Source organism: Montipora capricornis, chromosome 11, assembly GCF_036669925.1.
Source record: "Montipora capricornis isolate CH-2021 chromosome 11, ASM3666992v2, whole genome shotgun sequence".
Lineage (NCBI taxonomy): Eukaryota > Metazoa > Cnidaria > Anthozoa > Scleractinia > Acroporidae > Montipora > Montipora capricornis.
The window spans coordinates 17205396-17225395 of NC_090893.1; the positions used below are offsets into that span (position 1 = coordinate 17205396).

At 40.5% G+C, this 20000-nt stretch overlaps 1 protein-coding gene across 1 annotated transcript in view; it reads left to right on the forward strand.

Moving 5' to 3' along the window:
* The first annotated feature begins 2519 nt into the window (after nucleotides 1-2519).
* Nucleotides 2520-20000, forward strand: part of LOC138023139 (uncharacterized) — a 21213-nt gene continuing 3732 nt past the window's right edge. Inside the window, exons 1-18 of the mRNA XM_068870165.1 lie at nucleotides 2520-2574; nucleotides 5867-5920; nucleotides 6938-7153; nucleotides 7345-8120; nucleotides 9132-9300; nucleotides 9625-10051; nucleotides 10411-10862; nucleotides 11224-11426; nucleotides 11893-12043; nucleotides 12355-12428; nucleotides 12727-12766; nucleotides 14021-14077; nucleotides 14621-14790; nucleotides 15307-15489; nucleotides 16000-16109; nucleotides 16564-16717; nucleotides 16968-17113; nucleotides 18633-20000. The exon at nucleotides 18633-20000 is cut by the window's right edge and continues 3732 nt beyond it. Of these exons, the coding sequence (XP_068726266.1) occupies nucleotides 2553-2574; nucleotides 5867-5920; nucleotides 6938-7153; nucleotides 7345-8120; nucleotides 9132-9300; nucleotides 9625-10051; nucleotides 10411-10862; nucleotides 11224-11426; nucleotides 11893-12043; nucleotides 12355-12428; nucleotides 12727-12766; nucleotides 14021-14077; nucleotides 14621-14790; nucleotides 15307-15489; nucleotides 16000-16109; nucleotides 16564-16717; nucleotides 16968-17113; nucleotides 18633-19890 (4662 nt within the window). The 5' untranslated portion in view covers nucleotides 2520-2552 and the 3' untranslated portion in view covers nucleotides 19891-20000. The remainder of the gene's footprint in view (nucleotides 2575-5866; nucleotides 5921-6937; nucleotides 7154-7344; nucleotides 8121-9131; nucleotides 9301-9624; nucleotides 10052-10410; nucleotides 10863-11223; nucleotides 11427-11892; nucleotides 12044-12354; nucleotides 12429-12726; nucleotides 12767-14020; nucleotides 14078-14620; nucleotides 14791-15306; nucleotides 15490-15999; nucleotides 16110-16563; nucleotides 16718-16967; nucleotides 17114-18632) is intronic.

Consider the following 20000-nt stretch of genomic DNA (forward strand, 5'->3'; position numbering starts at 1 on the left):
TAGACGTCTTCTCAAGTAGTTAAAGTTTAGATTTAACATTGCAACATTTAGTTCGAGACACGCTATTAGGCTTGAAAGTAGTCCTAGTAGCATTGAACACACAACGTTTCTGCTCGCCGCTATTTTGGAAAATCTCGCGCGGAAAAAGACTGGTTCTGATACTGTGACGTCAGCGTATATAAAAATATACGGATACAAGCGTCCACACGTATCCGGATACACAGCGTATACAGAAATTTCCACTCTGGAGAGCGTATACAGAAATCTCCGGATACACCGAGCGTATACGGCGGAAACGTGTGGACGCTAGGTGTATCCGCATAAAAAAATTTGCGGATACAAAAATCTGCGGATACCCGGATACGTGTGGACGGGGCCATAGACGCACAACTGATCGATTATCCAAGAGATCAACAAGCAGCAACAAAGAGACGGAACCGTAAAAAGACATTTCCAGTGAGAGAAAATGGGATGAGGATAAAAAAAAAAGAACTATGGATAACTTTTCACGACATTTTACTGACACTTTGCCACAAGGGGCCTTTTAGCGCACAAATTAACACAGAGCCCTGCATGCGACTAAACTTGATTGACAAAGTTAATCATCCATATAGGCACCACGCCTTAAATCGCGCGTCTTCGTATTTAAAAACATTTTGAGCGCTATTGTTTTTTAACGCCCTACAGTGTCCTAGTTTAACAGGAAAACGGTTTTGAGACGGGGCCTACGGTTTATAGTCCTCATCCGAGAAGACTTGAGAATCTAACCATTTGCGGATGCAATTACAAACGCGGCATTTTATTCTAAGTGTTGGACCGGCCGGAAGCTTACTCACGACCTTCCGCATGGCAGCCCGGCGTTCAACCAACTGAGCCACCGGTGGCAGTTATGCTTACAGTTTGTTACAGTGATGTTATTACTTCAATCTCTCATACATTTAGTATTATAATAGTGTTTCATCAGTTGTATTAAGTCTCATTTAAACGGTTTCAATATTTGCTTTAACCTTTAAAGATTTTTAACCAATTGTTGGGTGCGTTTGAACAGCTCGCTCCAAGGGTAAAAATTTTTGAAAGCCGACTGATTTAAACTTCCATTTAACATCGATTCCGCCACTTGTCTTTTGTTATAGAAAATTTTGGATAGATTTGAAGCCGTTTGAACAGTTCGTTAAACATTTGCAGCCGTATTAGGCCAAAATCAGGACGAGAGAGTCTCAGACTTGTTTTTTGTTCTTGATTCCTCGCATCAAAGTATTCGCTCAATTCTTGGTGCAATATTCGAAGCCGGTAGCCGGAAAAATTTTTTTCAGTTTGCTTTCAACATTTGCCCAACTTCCGTTCAATTTTTGTTGAACGAATGTTGAAACCGTATGAGGGTAAAAACTCTACTAATTTATTATGCAATCAGAATCAATTATGGACCACTCCGCTGGAATTGTTTTATTCTGAACTGAAAGTAAAAACATCTTTTGTCCTTAGGGTCCCAGACAAAAATAGATATATGATTACTAACATGGAGCGTTTCCATTAATAAAGACTATGATACATCTTTTAGGCTTAATTTTGCATATTTGCAAAAAGAAAAATTTTAAGAAAAGTGGCATAATTTGGAAAGAATGAGCATAATCTTGGGCAAAAATGAGCAGTGTTAGTAGCATAATATGCTACTTTAACTAGCAAAATCTATAAATGCGTATACAGAAGCCCCTGTATCATGTTAAAACTTCAAACCGAGTCACCGTTAGAACCGAACCGAACTCGAATAGTTAAGCGAAGTGCTCGTCCGAGGTGCGGGAAACTGATTTAGAGCGTTGTATGGGCTTTTCGTCGCACAAAGGGTCTTTTTCAACACCTTTTAAAATCAGAGGGTTCAAACATATTACTCATCATACCCTGACGAGAAAGGTTCTGAATTTTATTTTTGCTGCTAAACTCCTTACATCCTCTTTTAACTGCAGACCTTACCGGGGAGGGGTTGTGAGCGTATTTCGGCGGAGAAACTTTATGTTAAGTCAATAAATAATAAGTTGATTTTTGTTCTAAAATCCTACCCTTTTTGTTTGTTTAGATAGATAAACTTCAAATAACTTTAAAACGGCTTTAAAGATGTTGTAAAATAGGCATGTGGGAGGGGTGACAGCAAGGGCCTAGTACTAAGAGGGAGGAGGTAATTTTGTCAGTTATCCTCAAACCGCACATGACGAAATCTTCTAAAAAATCTGTGGCACTGCCAAGGAAAGAGACACAGATCAGTGATCAAATTAGGGTCACTTCCGTCATGAAAAACAAAAATCTTCACTAAGAGAAAACGAATAAAATAAAAATGCAACGGAGTTTCACCATTTTTATGCAAAATAGTGCTGGAAAACAGGACTCAATTTAACTTACAAGCAATGGTTTACGCCATGAATTCGAGATCAATTTCCTCGTATGACGTCACATCTACCGAATCAGTTCATAAGGGTTTTCCCGTATAATAATTAAATTGAGATTTTAATACTAAAGGTTCAAAAAGAAGCTGCAGTCTAACCCTAACCTGTAGCGTTGAAATGGCGGCCTTAAACAGGTCTGGTAAGTACGATAGCTTTTCATGTGCATGCTTCCTTGGACGAATATTGAAACATAAAGTGAAGAGGATTGTTTGTGATGGAATTTAGCTGATCTTTGATTACGAGGAAGTTGTTTAAGCTGACGAGGAAGTCAGCCAATGTACATGTAATCTTGTTCTCCGTTGCTAATTTTCCGGTTTGCAAAGTCATTCGTCCTCAGCATTTTGAAAACTTAAGATAGACAGATAGATGTTTTAGCGATTCTCGAATACATCTCAATATTATCATCACCAATTATTATCTCGTTGAAGAACAGGACTTACTACTGGACTCCTGACACCCACAGACATTGTTCTTTCTAGTATTATGGAACCATTATGGAACCCTTTTCACACTTAACTGACTTCATTAATTAACAGGGTTCTGTAAACTGAGCTGTTTAAGAATAAGGAAATATCAACACGTGTCAGCAATAGTATACAAACTACTGCTCACTTTCGAAAACTTCAGCAAAATAACATTTGAAGTGGAGTATGTGTTTAAAGGGCTGCCCGAAATAAGGGAAAAATTTATCAGTATCAACCAAGACTTACAACAAGATATGCAAATCCTAGGAGATAGGAAAATTCTACTAGAGACTAAAGGCACTTAATTGAAATCTTGTTCTAAGGCTCCCAATATTTACGTTTGTGCAAGAATTAAGTGCCTATAAAAGGGAAAATTGGGAAAATTAACGAGCAGCCTTCCTACACATGAGTTGAAATATGAAACATCACAATGATATCGAAACTACAAAATCACAAGGGAAGGCAATAAAAGTTCATGCATGAGAAACCGTTCATTTCCGTGAGCCTATGAGGAAGGAAATTACCTTTCATGGGCTATTTTTCTGTTACTTTTTGATCCACTTAAAGTTTAACGCTTAAAAAGACAGCCACGTGGAGTCATTTGGCGTTAATCTTTCAGCTTCGCACATCAGAATGTTTAAGTTGCCAAAATGCTTGATAAAATCTCACCCGCCCCCTAGTCCCCCCACCCCTTCCCGAATTATTTAATAGCCTTACAACATCAATCAATCAATCAATCGATCATTCAATCAATCAACTTTACTTAAAAACACGGTAAATGGCTCAGCAAGCGACTAATGAACTGGGTATAACTTAGCTCTAAATATCTTTAATGTAAAGGAAATTTAAACAATAGTAATAATTAGTAACAATCATAATCATCAGTTACGGTTATTTACGTATTTTCAATCGGGTGGGAAAATACCCCATGCTTTAGTGATCTATGAAGCATTCTAGAAGACCTCCGTGTGATGATGAAAAAGAATTGCGGTGTGACCTTGAATGTAAGACTAAATAAAATGTACTGTCAAATAATCGCTTTGTAAATATTCACAACACCAAAGAGCGCATCTTCAGCGATTAGGCAAATGCATGACAAAAATAGAGCCCATGTTACACTAGACAATTTGTTGTGTAACTTGTCTCTTAAATTCGTTGCGACACAAGGTGGAAAATAAAAAAATCGCTAGGTGCAACATTCCCTGAGAAGACATTGCTCTCTCTATAGAAGCCTACGAGTATTTCAATCATTACGTAGTGAAACATCTCTCCTACAACTTTAGTTTACGGCAGCAACGTTTTCATTTTTTGGTAAACAGCCACTGAAAACGTATAAGGTTGAGGACTTGGCAATGAAAATTTCTTGCGAACTCACGTTATCATTGATAGCGAAATCAGTTACAAGAACTGTTGCACATTGTGATACTAATCGTGCACCTTGACACGCCATGAGAGACCTATTTATTAGGCGTAACATTGCAAGAAATATTGTTCAGTATGACGGCACCTGTATTTCTAGGATGTTCACTTTGCCTAAAGAATGAAGTTCTAAAAGCGTCCAGAAAGAATCTCGAATTCAACGCAAATGTAGTATTGACAAAGGTTCATAGGAGGCGGTTCAAAATCTGTGTTTTTAAATGGCTACATTTCGGAGATTCGGTCTACCATGCCGTGAATAATTTTGGAATTAAGAATGAGAATAACAAAACCAATGGACCGACGTTCTATCCCGGAATCATGCACTTTATCTGTACTTTTCTGTGAAGGCGGAAACGAGAACTTCTCTTCGTGGGCATAGCTTGATCAGATGGCCCGCAAACATTTAAAGGGTGCGAAAGGGGGACAGCAATTATCACGCTTCACTACAGTAAAATGGTCTTTCTTACATTTCTCTGACAATAAAATTGACATTTCACGTTTCACGGAAAATTTAATTTTGTTACCCGGCTACAATTGACGTACTATGCCGAATCTTGGAAAGAGTATATGCCCCCAAGGTTTCCCGAATCTAAACAAAACACGTTCACGGCACGACGAAATAAAAAGCCATCAGCGCATTACTCACGGAATACACAAAACAAACAAACAAACAAACAAAAGGCAATTCATGGCTTTCGAAAATTTGCAAACCATTATTTACACCCTTAAATTCATTCGCCAAGCATTCGGCCAAGACCGGAATAGTACCTGATAAATTTTGGTAAAGCTGCGCATTTTTATGGCATCCACGGAGTTTTGGATCTCACAACATTTCTATGTCAGAACATTTTTCTCTATCTCCAAATCCCTCGGAATTTTAATATAGCAAGTTTCAAAATCCGATAACGGTTACTTTTGGCGATGTACGTTGTAACGTACGAAACGTCAAATTCATAAAAATGCTTTACATCACGATGGCTATCAACGCTATTTGTGCTTCTTCTTCTTCTTTCCAGTTGGAATGGTATGGGATTTAACTTTGTTTTGCTTGGGGTAAATGTTCCATTGTTTTTCTTAAACAAACCGGAGATCCTAGAATACGGACTTTAAAATATAGGACGGCGCACGTCGTCGACGAAAACGTCCCCTCAAAATGTCACTTTGCATTACCGTAAGTCTTTCGTGAATATATATGCCATATCATTCGCGTCGTACAACTTGATGTACGAGAAGTATCCTGTAAAATGAATTGAGTACGAGCAGTTTCAGAGTAAAATAGAGAGGAATGAAAGGATCATATTTGTATCATCTTATGTTGTTGTCCTTAAGTTTGGTGACTATGGTCCGGATTACTGCGCAGATATGTCAGTTCTGAAATGTGTACCACACGTGCAACATGATTATTTCATCCCTTATAACCAATGACACTCTTGTTTTGTGGTATTGCTGTTGACGTGGCCGTCATCGTTTCTTGAACTCTCTAATATTCAGTGTCAAATTTAACAGGCATTCACATAATTTAAAAATCTCTACTCCTTTGATTTTAAGGTTCAATTGACACATTGGGTTCCACAGTTCCGTCGGAGTGCACGACCACTTCAGGTATGTAAGTGAACTTTACAAAAGGAAGTAGCAGGGCGAGAGGGAGACCATTCAGACAGGAATTCATATCATAAGTAAACATAATGGCCGACAATATGACGCGTCGCTGTCTAATTGGGAAATACCCAGCTTGGCTTAAAAAGACAATACCCGTGAATTAAGCTCAGTTTTTCTCTTGCTGATATGGACAAGTGATCCTCGCGCTTTTCTAGACAAAAGGATCACTTCTGTAGCCCAAGGATCACCTCTCCTTTTCACCTATAACCCGCACTTCGGCGGCGCTGCTAAAACTTCCTAAGGGTCCTTAAATTAATCACTTTTGGTGGCGCAGTTAAAGAACGTTAACGGAAATGTGACAACAGCTCATTAGCTCATTCTTGTGACTTTGCTTGCCTAGAAAGCGCATTCTACATTTAAACACACTTCTTTGCCGTCCATTGCCAGACAACCATCGTTTCCCCTGTGTATGTTAATCCTCAGCAGTTTAGGCTCTGACGAATGGAAATTTATGGACTTTCATGGACATAGTTAATGATATCGACTTTCATGGGCGTAATTAATGATATTTACCCAGAAAGCTCCATTCACTCGAAAGTGGTTTTCAGGGAGGCCCTGCATTCAATCGAACTGGAATTAAAAATGTTGGTTTTTGGGTAGAGGGGAAAACCGGAGAAAAACCTCTCGAAGCAGAATAAAGTTAACCCACATATGGCTACAAGTCCGGAATCGAGCCAGGGCGACAATAGTGGGAGGCGAGGGCTAGCACCACTAGTACATGATCCCTGCTAAAGTTGTAGTTTCTTAGAGTTCTGTGGAATTCCACTGCGTTCTATCATATTCAATGGCTTTTCTTGGAGTTCTTTGAGTCCCACTGATAGAACTGCATCAGCAAGGATGAATACTTTATGAAAGTTTGCGTAGTAAATTCCATATTGAAAACCATGATCACACGGGACAAAATATTTCCCCACGAAAACCTCTGCCAATGACGACTATGCTTCTTCGTTCTCTCTATAGCCAACACATCAAATTCTCTCACTCTCTCTGAGTTTTCTCAGTCTGGAGAGAACAGACAAGAGGAGGAATTGCCACCACAAGATACTAGTATTTGGTGGGAAATCGTTTATCTTCAGCCAGGATCCTACTGCCTGTACAAACGCTACCCACGTAAGAGGGAAGAGAGAAATTTCGAATCGGATCCGAAACCAAGCAAAGGAATTATTTCACAAAAAGGTACGACGATAAGAGACTTTTACTTTTTTTTTTAGTGTCAACATCACTTTCAACGACGAAATTCCTCTATCAAAGAGATCAGTTTTTGCAACGAATGGGCATTATTACCACACCAGTCTTCTTAAAAACACTAATCTGAGGCACCATTTTTGTTTTCAATTAAGTTTTATTATTTTAAACAACAATTTTAGGGTGCAATGGTTGTAAGTGGACTACTGAGTCATTCTTTCGAGACCCAGAAAAATTCATCCAGAAGATGGCCACGGCTGGCGGCTTGTGCAAAGAACGCCGTGAACAATTTATTCTTCGTGAAATTCTTCCAAATCAAGAAGAATCATGGGGTAGATGCCCCGAATCAAACCAACGCGTTTACACACTGCTGGCCAAACTAAGCCACAGGGATAGCGGTGGTCAAGTCGTGATACATTCCTTACAACTGCTTCTTCATCTCATCTGCAAAGATAATTTTGAAAGGGGCCATGGAAGTCTATTAGAACTGGAAGGAATCATGAGGTTGTCCATTTTTTCTGACAAAGGAGTATTAAGGAGAGACGGACAAGAAGAAAGGACTCTTAAACTCCATGTCTATAGTCGTATCTTGGCTTTGCTCTTAAAGCCCAAAGTTCTGCAAGGTGAGCTGCTCGTCACAGAGGTGGAAAACGATGTGAAAAGGATTTTGGAAGAACTACAAAGACATCAGAAGCAACTAAAATACAAAAAGAAGGATATGCTTCGTTATTCGATAGAGTTTATTATAATGTTGGTGTCGCATTCCTGTCTCTTAAAGCCTAGCGACAGTTTGCCAACAGGTGGAAGAATGGAGAGTTTCCTGGAAGAATGCCAAGAGTTCTGTAGAAATCCGACAAAAGAGAGCAAGGATTTAACTCTTCTTCGAATACTCAGAAAAAAGAGGAAAACTCTACCGTGGGCTGAGCTGCACAGCATTTTGTACCATCTGCATGGAAAGGTTCGTACACTTACAAATTCATAATCATTGTCCGAGTTCTCGTGCCATACCGTGCCTTTTTGACCTTTATGGCAAGCTACTACGCCTCTTTATAAGAAGAAATTATCATACAACAAAACGTAACAGACGCAAGCTGTCCCTGATTGATTTCAAACAGGAGCCCATAGGAGCGAGCAATTCCCATAGTAAGCCTATGTCACGGCATTTGTACAGACTAATCGAATCTTAGACTACCTTTGCCGCAAAACAACAAAGGTAATTCTGGTTCGGTGACCCTATGACGTCAATTTGGTTTCCTGTAATTGGTCATCGGGCTTCTGCGGGAGTATCATTCGCGGGAAATTCAATCTAAAAGTAAATCGATCTGTCAAAACTCCGTGAAATGAATAAATAGGAGTTGCTCGGTCCTAATAATGGGCTCCTGTTTCAAAACTTAACTAACAGCACAGCGTGATCTACTAGGGCTCCTTTGTCAAGGGCTACACACCGGCATAGGATTCTTTATATTAGGTTTTTTTGGTACGGACTCCGGATCAACAATAAGGCTTTCCAAAAAATGCAAACGGATTCTTGAAGCAAACATTTTTTTTTCTGAAATCCAAAACACCGTTTTTATAATTTGCCGGAAAAGGGGAATAATATTCCCAACAAAAATCACGCTGTCCGCAAGAATTTGTCCTCACAGCTGCTAACCAGAAAAGATCTCGATCCAAAGTTGGCTCCAAAATTGCTCTTGTAATGGTAGTCTGCCAAAAGCTGAGGGATTGGGACGAGCGATGATCTCTGATTGGCCCATTTCCTTTTGACCCTGTGCCACATTTCGTAAGACAGTCTTGCCAAATATAAACGAGGCCTTTACAGACTTGTAAGAGCAAGAAACCAAATATGACTTTTCATATGGGCACGGTCATAAAATGATTTCCATTTTCTGTACGCACAGTTGAAACACGAACTGCTTAGTTGTTAACGGTTGATTTCAAAGGCATGACGTAGTTTATTCTCTCGTTATAGGTCCACAGTGAGCGTCCTAATCCAAAAATCGATACTGAGAGACGAGCAATGATACTGATCAGATTGATTGTGGAATCTTTTCTTATTGGAGGTGGTGGAGAAGATTGGCGGTTTTGCCTAGCCGCATCATTACTCCTCGTCGAGATCGCAAAAAACAATATCACGAAAGGTGACACTGTAGAACTTGCTCTATGTTCTATTACTACAGATTATGAGTATCTGTTTTTGCTCCGGATAACAAAGCAATTTTCAAACGGTGGTTGTGTGTCGAAACTCCAGTTTAAAAAAAAATTGTGATGTTCGAAACCGACTATGACATGTGAACTTCCAGTCCATAAGGCAAAAAAAAAATACTTAATTCACTAAGATGGAGGAAAGGGGATGTTTTGCGAAGCAATAGCTGAGAGTTTTCATGTATACATTTGGTTCAATGAAAAGTAAAGAGAACGCGTTTTCAGTGAGCTAACTAGAACTGTTTTGCTTTTGTCAACAGAGATGAGGCAGGAGGCAGCTGGTACTTTAGTTTACCTTCTTAGAGATCAAAAGGTACAGAAGAGGCCCGAATGCAGAGTGGTATTAGAGAAAAGAGCTTCAGAGCTTCACTTTAGCTCTGATCCAGAGATAAGGAAGATGATGATCCATTTCCTGTCCCACAACCAGCGCGAAGCGCAAGCACTTCCACTAGAGCGACATATCGAACACCTATCTTCGATTTACAAAACACAAACTCTGGAGATAAACAAGACGATCGTAAGCCATAGCGGCGAGTGTTTTATCTGCACGGGAATGTTTCAACGCAAAAAGGTAAATCTAATGGAGCTAAATTGCTATGTCAAGAAAGCTGTTGTTGAGGTTCTTCTTCATATGGCATTCACACAAGGAAGGAAAGCAAAAACTTATGCTATTCTTAAGTGGTTAGTGTAGCGCTTTTTTTGGTCACGTAAACTCCAAAGGGCCTCACAATAGCTCCTGGAGAACTTAGTGACTGGTCTCTTTTAGGAGCAAATTTCTTCCTTATCTGCGTTCATTCATTATAGTTCCTCTTTTCAAAGAGTCCGTATGAACTAAAAAGTGCTAGGACGAGGGAGATTATTGAGCCGAGGAGGGGGGTGTGGAAAAGGTATTGCGCCTCTTGTAAGTATCAAGAAACCTTTGTTTTTTTTCCACTTGCATAAACCACACCCAGCCCCTCCTACCCTACCAAACATTTTGGCATATCGAGTGCAGATGCAACGTATACTTAGAGACGTTGAGGTCACTAATCCCTTCACATTAATAGATGCATGATACCATGTTGCCAGGTGGCCGTCAAAGTGTTGAACGTCAAGAAAAATCATCTCCTGGCACTCAATCCAGATATCGAGGCACGAAGGCGACTGAATAACGAAGCTGACAACATGAGACGACTAAGTGAATCTCAGCATCCGAATTTTCCTGTCCTCCTTGGTTTCGACACTATAAATCTGCCCTTCCATATCATCACTGCGTTTGAAAAATGGGGAAACCTCCGGCAGTTTCTTCAACAACGCCGAGATAAGGAACCGTACGTTCAGCCGGTTGACCTTCTCAAGATGATTATGGGCATTTGCCGTGCCCTGTCGCACATAGAAGCACTGGGACTGGTGCACCGTTGTGTCAAGGCGGAAAACATTCTTGTGGGAGACAACTTTGAGTGCAAATTAAGTGGATTGCACTCCTTGCGTCCTCTAACTTTTGAAAAAAGCGATCAAGGTATTGCCGTAATTAAAACATAACAGTTAATTTAATTTGACCTAACCCTAACCCTTTTCAACAACCTCTGCAACCACTCAGAAACTTACCCTACCAACTTACTTGCTCTACCAACTGAGCTATGAAACCGCACACTTCGAAGCTGATCATTTTGTTGAGCTCATTTGTTTCAGGTCAATGTGTTGGGCTCATTCACTTAATTCAGGAAGTGCTAATACTTAAAGAGGTTGAACTTTTGGAATTATTGCTCCAACACAATACTGTTACTAAAAAAAATATACCATAGGGTCCAACAAGGAGTTCATGTTTGTTTAAAACTGATAAGGGTCGTTGATGCATTTTTCTCTCACTCTTCCACCAGACTCCCACCAGATTCCCCAGTATATTGGAAAGCCTACAGATGAGCATCTTCCAGTGAGATGGCAAGCACCAGAGTGCTTGATGAAACATCTCTTCTCTACTGCTTCCGACGTTTGGGCCTTCGGGGTTGTTATGTATGAAGTGCTTACCTACGGCTGCACTCCATACCGGCACCTTTTGGAGGACGAAGAGGTTTCTCACCAAGTAAGTATCCGAGTATTTTTTTTTAATCCAGTTCGAGTTGATAAAAAGCAGACTACCGTTGTACAAGAAATAAGTCAAAGTTTGGCGTTTGAAATCTAGTCACAGTCCATTCTCAAAGATCATTTTTATATTCATTCAACCTCACGCACAATGTATATTCGTGCTTCCTCGAGGGAATGTGGGGTCATTTCGAAGTAAACTCTCATTGATCGACTAGGATCTGGAACATACAATCAAAGAGTACCTCGCTGACATTATGGTATGAATGCTTGTTTGCGTACATTAACAAATGGTCCACATATGTTCTTAACTTTGATACTGTAAAATTACTTGTGCCTTTGCTTATCGAGCATTATAGGTTTTGGAGCCCACGCATAGATTGTTAGCTATAAGCAAGGGACATAAAGCAATAATGGATCACAAAATAGCAGCTAACGAACGCTTTCACCGTGTTTTTTTTTTTAAGATTATAGAGCTTAAAGAAATCGTACCCCAGGAGAGTTGCCTCGAAAACAGAGAGTATCAGCTGATAAAGAAGTGCTGCAAATGGGAATGCCAACACAGACCTAGATTGACTGACATCACGAATCAGCTTGACCAAATTATTCAGCACTCAGGTAATTGAGGATTATCATTTTACTTTTCTGAATATCTGTGGTTTTCTGCCTGGGGAAAACACAAGGAAGTATTAAGCACACTCAAACAATAACACGTTTTACGAGTCGAAGAGAGTTTTACAGCTATGCCACGCTGAGGTGGCCCAACAAGGCAGAAACAGCTGTCCAGAGCTGCCTCAACTTTGGTTATATATGCGCATGCCAAGATGGCAGTTGGACCGTGCTGTCACTGTTAACAACTATTTCCTTGCCATATAAAATCCACGATCCACTATTTATTTTGGCTTTGCTTCTTTATTTCCTTTGTTTAGACAAGGGAGAACATACTGAACATCGACTTGGTCCACCACCCTTGAAGGTTGACATTAAAGCCGGTAGAAGCCCTGTAAGTTTCTTGTGTTAATAACTTGTTTCATTTCAGTTGTATTATTATTTAATGCAGCCACCTTTTCTTACGATTAAAAAGTAAGGGGCATTGCGAAATAACACATGTCCCGAATTTATATACGTTTATCAGCTGGGAATTTCTGACATTACTGTGTCCTTCAAAAGCAGCTCTCAAAGATAATGTCACACATCTGCCGGAAAGGAGAATTACAATTCGTGGATTCCCTTCTGCATGCAATGATTATTCACAGTACCGCTTTTTCGAGTGCTAATTCATTACTTTTTGCCACACATAGGTCGCTTCGGATGGCAAGGCTCCGTGCACTAGAATTGCTAGTAAGTGTCTCACTTATGTCCAGAATGATGAAATGGTATATGAAATGAATCATATATGAACTGCGGATATGAAATCAAGTGAAGCTATGATCTTCGCAGTTATGAAAGCAATTTTTGCAATTGCGTAGGGAAGCCTGAAAAATTCAGGACTTCAACGGGGTTTGAACCCGTGACCTCGCGATTCCGGTGCGACGCTCTAACCAACTGAGCTATGAAGCCACTGACGTTGGGAGCTGGTCATTTGTGGGTTCTAATGGTCCCGTGAGGAATGAATCAATGATGAAATGGTATATGAAATGAATCATATTAGAACCCACAAATGACCAGCTCCCAACGTCAGTGGCTTCATAGCTCAGTTGGTTAGAGCGTCGCACCAGAATCGCGAGGTCACGGGTTCAAACCCCTTTGAAGTCCTGAATTTTTCAGGCTTCCCTACGCAATTGCAAAAATTGCTTTGATAACAGCGAAGATCATAGCTTCACTTGATTATGTCCAGAATGAAAGGAATTAGATGCACCCCTCGAATATCTCAAAAACTGTCTTGAGGACCTTATGTAAATGACCTCTGAGACCCTGATTGTTTCCTTTGTGGTGGCCAACTTTTGCACCTTTTCTTGAAGAGGTTTTGAGCTCTAATCCTTCGCCACAAGCAATAAACAAGCAATAAACAGGAAACCAATGTCAGCTCATGTGGGAACCGACTCAATTGGAGATTTTTTTCAAAACGAGGCAAGCTCACGCACCAACAAAACAAACCTTTTATGAATTAGACCTTTATTTAACCGCCTAAGTTGCTAGTGTTTCAACTCTCCTCCTCGAAACATGCTAATTGGCCGCTCCCCATAGGGGCTTTTAAAGTCGACTAAAACGAACAAAAACAACTGTTAAGAATCCCGACTGGTCGGTAGCAAACCAGTTGGCTATTTGCAAGTCCAGATGAGAAACTGAACCAAGAACTACCAGGATAAAAATTCAATGAATGGTCAGATCGGGTCTTGAGACCCAGGACCCCGGATCTCAAGGCAAGTGCCCTAACCAATGGGTTGCACTGCCTCCCTTCCTCCCCTCTTAAAACACGCACTGAAAAGCATTCGCTCCCGTTGTTTTTTTCGCAAATCCTGAGAACGAACCGGGCACGTATATCTCAAAGACGTTTTTTCCTCTTCATACCCAGATACGTTTACCAACACCTTAGTTTAAATTCTTCCATGTCCCTTCTCTGATTTTTGTAATTCTGTTAATCTTTACCCACAGCTAGTCCTAAGGATGTTAACTTAGATTCAGCGGAGAAGGATGATAACAAGCAGTCTGGTAATACGCGTAGATTAGTGAAAATTGTGGTACAATTCCCTGGCTGAGTTGAGATACAAAAATTTGGTTTATCAACGGAGTTGATAATGAAAATTTTTGTAGAAAACTTCACCACCGACGCAGAACCACAGTTTCTTTAGAAACTACCCCTTCATTCATGAGTTGAGATACGCTGTTTACAACGAACAAAAAACTACATACTTTACAAATACAGCTTCAAAATAACACTACTGGGCGTTTTCACAGCTGTCACACAAGACCTTATGCATTACGTTTAAGTTAGGGCTTTCAATAGTGAACACTTTGCAACCTCTACATAACATAGTGTGAACCATTACAAGGCTGTATTAGAAAAAAAAAAAGAAATAAAACTACGCACATAAACGTCTCCTCCCTCATCTACGTCTACGTCTACGTCTCCTCCCTCTTCTCATGCCACACTGATAAGACCTGTTATGTCTTATAATCCGTCAAACCCTAACAACATTTGTCGTGAAGTAAGAACAATGGTTCAACTGATTAGCTTCATGCTTTTTTCCCCAGATATTTATGATGACCGCGTGGCAGATTATTTTATCACAGAAAATCCAGTATGGACGTGGGAGAGACTTTCACAACAAGATGTTCAGCATGCCAACGAGCTTCGTTGTCTCGATAATCCAAACATTGTACCCATATGGAAGCACGACTTCTTCAATTCACATCGCTGGATAGTAAGTATCCAACAATAGTGATAATATTCTGTGGAGACATCATCATCATCATCATCATCATCATCATCAATAATAATAATAGTAATCATAATCATAATCATAATCATAATCATAATCATAATCATCTTAATAATAATCATCATAATCATAATCATAATCATCTTTCTTAACCCTCCCAACAATGATTTACCTCAGACGACAGACCACAACACCGGGAATTCCATGCCCTACTCTTTGCGAATAATGTATGGGTTCTACGGTTTATACCTTATTTTCCTGCGAGACGACTACAGAGTCCAACCATTTGCAGATGTCATTACAAAGGCAGCATAGCCAACGAGTGTTAAGTGTTTGAACAGACCGCTTCCAAAGCCTTCCACTATGACAAGCTATCTGATGTAAGCCAGCAGTAATTGATAGAGTTGTAAGCCTAAAAAATTCACCAAAAAAAAAGTTAGTGTGATACAGACCGAAACTAGGGCAGGCTATTTTTTTAACTGATGATCTGTTTGTCAGGCCTCACGTCCAAACTGTCCCTATGGCAATCTCAAAGAGTACGTTCTTCAAAGACAGTGCAAAAAGGAAAACATACAGATGTTTTTGTCCCAAGTGGCTTCTGCATGTCATTACCTTCACTTTAAACACATTGTGCATGGGGCTCTTCGAGCTGAGTACGTCAATGTCGTATCACCAAATCAGGTAGGTTGGCCACTTTTGTACTCATCAGTACCACAAATTTTGATTGAACAAAATGATATAAAAGAATGCGTGTTATTCCTCGTAAAAATGATAACAGAGCTATAACTGGAGCATCAAAATGAACCTTCGACCATCGGAATATATGTTCACTAGAATGAACGTCCAACACCGAACCATTCAAATCGCTAAAACCGCAGTCTTTAACCTCAAGAATGACAACACACAACAATTAAGGTAAAAATACGTTTATTTTGCTGTTAAATGAGAATATTTATCGCAATCTAGTACGATAATACGAGGATTTTCAACATTCCCATACATTTCCTCTATAAATTCAAAATACAAACGGTCACACAGTTTGTGTGGGCCCCCTGTGACTTAACTTGCCTAAGGCAACTCCAGTCCGTCACCAGAAATTGAAGGAGGCGATACTCGTTCGATCGTCATCTCAAATTACATTGTTCAGTAGAGGTTTATCAAGATAAAATGACCGAATGTTATACTTTGCAGGTTCAAGTTGGTCGACTGGGACGCTCCAAGGGTCTTTCAATGAATTCTTCCGAAGTCACTAGTACATCGTGTGTTGCGCAAGCTGCCATGCCACCTGATGTCAGTAGATGGTGAGATATGAGCTGTCTAGGAAAAAGAAAAAATATCCGGAAGGAAAGAGAGCTTTTGGAAGCGTTGAAAACCACATTCAAATGGCGTTTAAGAGAAATTCTCTCTCCTGCCACTAATTCGAATTCGACACTGTCTCCATTCCTTGAAGTGACGCCAGGCATGGCCACATAAGGATCGTGACAGTTGCAAGTCTTCGCTCTGTTCCAAAACGACTTTCTCTAAATCCTCGAATAATCTCATTTGTCATTACCGAAGTCATTACTGCACTTTGATCTAGATTCAGTGAAAGAGCCACACCAAAGGCCTATTCCATATTTTAAATTAGCGTTGCGCAGAATCATCGCGAACCCATGGAGAAGATTCCAGATGAAGCAAAACAAATCGTGTCTACCTCTAGCAAAAAATATATTTTATTGCTAAAAAAATCACACAGAAGACACCTTTTTTCAACAGGAGTGCACCAGAGGTTATCCTGGATGGATATTACTCGCATGCCAGTGATGTGTGGGCATTTGGTGTTCTAGCCTGGGAACTCTATGCATCCTACCAATATGGTCAAGAAGAACAACAATTTTCGAGACCTTATCACTGGCTTGACAATGACGAGGTAAAGATTATTATGGTGTTAGGGCTAGGTTAGTCTCCTTCGCAGCCGTTATTCGGGTCGTCACGTAACGCTCCTCCCCAACTAACGGCTGCGAAGGAGACTAGGGCTAGGTCAGCTCTTCTCTAACACACCCAAGTTTTTTTAGTATTAGTTAGAAAGCTCTTTACCAATCCATGATACAGAAATCTGCATTGATTTTACTCGGAGATCCATCAACATGGTCTGTTTGTGATCATCATTTAACTTACAGATTCTGCCTTATCAGAGAGACAATGGTCCACTCAGCCGACCCAAATACTGTCCTGATTGGGTCTACATCCTCATGCATCAGTGTTGGGCTTTCGATCCAAAGCAGAGACCACCGATCCTCGCTATTTTCGATTGTCTCACAAGCAGGTATTCCACCTACGTAAATTTGCATTTCTTACTCAAAATTGCATGTTCAGTAGGCCGTCCAACGAGATACACAATGCACAATAAAAGATATCGCTTATTGCTAAACTAAAGGTAAAAAAAGGGAAGGGGCTTTGTTCTAAAGTGTCGAGTCTTTCTCGCGCTGGAGCACTAATTGGGGACACTGTAAATGAAAACAACAAATTAACGCAAATTAATGCAAATCATATGTTGGTTTTTGAGGAGAAGGGAACACTGGAGTACCCGGGAGAAAACCTCTTCGAGCTAAGTAGAGAACCAACCAACTTAACCTACATATGACGCCTAGTCTGAAAATGAACCCAGGCCACATTGGTGGAAAGAGAGTGCTATCACCACTACGCCTGCCCTGCATCCCGAAGTGACTCAATGTAATAGGTTACTTATTGTGAGAAACCAGTGCAACAGGAACGAATTTGACAAACTTTCACAGTTTCTGTTTACACGATAATGAACATTACGAGACGTAACTTAGGCACCGAAGACCATACGGTCCAGAATCCCGCTTTTCTCACACTTTGATGTACTCTTCTAAACAATCTTGTATTCTTTGAAGCAGTAGTTCTTCTATTTTTGTTCGGTAAATTTATGCCTACAATCCTGGTCAAAACTGTTGGGATGATTCGCGCTTTTCCCCCTCCCACCATTACAATATTGATTTTTCACGGTCTCCAAAATCAAGATCCGTTCATCGATCCCTGGCATGTTTCAACATTGCCTGGGGGGAAGGGGGGTGCGAAAAAGGCAGCGAAAGAAGAACACACATGGCTCATATAACGATGGAAGCATGTACAGTAAATTCTCTACTTTTCGCCCAAACTTGACAAGTGTCCCAAAGTGTTTTGACCCGGACTGTAGCAACGATTTAGAAAAATGTAACGGCGTCATAGGAGATGCTTATCAAGCCTTCCCTTAACATCAAATTGGCGAATGGTAAAATTCATTTTATCAGATTCTTCGAGCTGAAGGGATCTTTATAGTTCGAAGTAAATGGGAGCCTTAGAATAAGGCGTTTATTAAGGGTATTCGAAACCATGATCACTGGTACTTTCGAGAACTGACAGTGAGTTTGCTAATTAGCCAACTAAGTGTAAGTTATGTTATTCGTCACATGTATATGAAAGCTGGGGATACAAATCTGATGAAGGAAGTGAAGATTCGTTCGACAAGGCGATTTGGTCAGGGCAACAAAAGCTCGGGCCCTTGCATTAGAGTTCAGTAGGCTGGCGTAGAATAAACTGCTCACCGTGTTAATCTGTTAAAAGGGGGTAGTTTCTAAAGAAGCTGTGGTGCTGCGTTGGTGGGGAAGTGATACACAAAAATTTGGTTTTAACAAACAGTTGATTATGTAAATTGACCATCGTACAATTAGAATCCCTGTAAGGTGGCCAATTTACATTATCAGCTCGTTTGATAAAACCATATTTTTGTGTTAATCTCTTGTTTGTTTGTTTGTTTTTGTTGTCTTTGTTCTTGTTAAAAGGGAACCAATGAAGTCTTGGGTTATGCAGCTTTGGTTGGGAACGCACGGCAAAGAAGAGTGGCCGGATCTTTCTGTCGCTCAAGGGATTGACGTGCCTCACGTGAAAGGGGAAGATATAGTAGGAGAAATAGAGGAAATGTGTTCCAAGGAGTTCTATGATCAACACCGCTATAAGTATGTAGAGAGCTCTACAAACGAAACAATTGACTTCGAAGAGTGGATCAAGGAGAATAAGAACGCTTTGTACGCAAATGAGGGTTATTCCAAGGACGAACCTCAATATGCTGAGATAAGAGAATATGGCGTAAACCGCTCACGCTGGGAGTTAGATCCCGATAATGGTGGTGCTTCTCAAGTACCTAGCCATGAATTCAACAACCATGAACGGGTAAGAGTTAGACACACTGCACACGCAGCGAACAAGGCTTCAGATGCAGATGGAAACTGTGAAATTCACGCCGACAAAGAGGAAGCTCTCACCACAAAAGGTAGAATAAATAAAAATTGCGAACTGAATGAAATACGGCACAAATGGCCAGCTGGACTCCCGAAGGAAAGACAGTGCCAGCTCCCCAGGAAGCACGGAAGTGCTCAGGAAGTTCGGATACGAGCAAGGGAAACACAGAGTTTTCAGCCTAAAAAGGCAAAAAGGGAACCCGAAATTGAGGAAGATATTCACGATTGGGCTGTTTCAAACTCGGGCTATTCACAGATTGAAAATATGAATGCAAACGGGTACTTAGAAAAGAAGAAAGAAAATGCGAGCCTCGAAGAAGCATGCAACGTAGAGCCAAATTCCTCCGAAGAGGAAAATTCAGGAATGACATCCTGGCAAGGTACTGCTGGTGCACCAACAGAAAGCGGAAAATCCGATATTGATGCTACGCAAACGAGGAAGATGGATGTGGATCGCCCCCCGGTTCATCACCAGCAACCAATTAATATTCGCAAGGATACTGAATGTCGACGAAATGGAGAGACCGCAGGTGATGGAGCCTCTCCTCTAAGAAGAAAGGACGCGATGAGAAGGATGAAGAGACAGAATTTCCAGTGCACTAGGGAAACTAAATGCAAACCTGATAATGAGGAAAACGTTTGCGAGAACACCACATCACCGCATGAATCACAGAGAGAACATGTATATGAAAGTGAAATAGTGCTGACAAAGGATGAAAGGGACGAGTCCCCTCTCCGTGGTTTTTGGTTGTTTTTATGCTTATCTACTCTTATTCCTGATTCATGGACCTATCCAAAGTAGGCCTAAGGCCTTGTTACAACAGCATATTTCAAAGATTTTGATGGGAACTGAGCTGTCTACAGAAGATACTGGTTGGATTTTTATCTTGAAACTTGGTGGCTGGTTTAAAC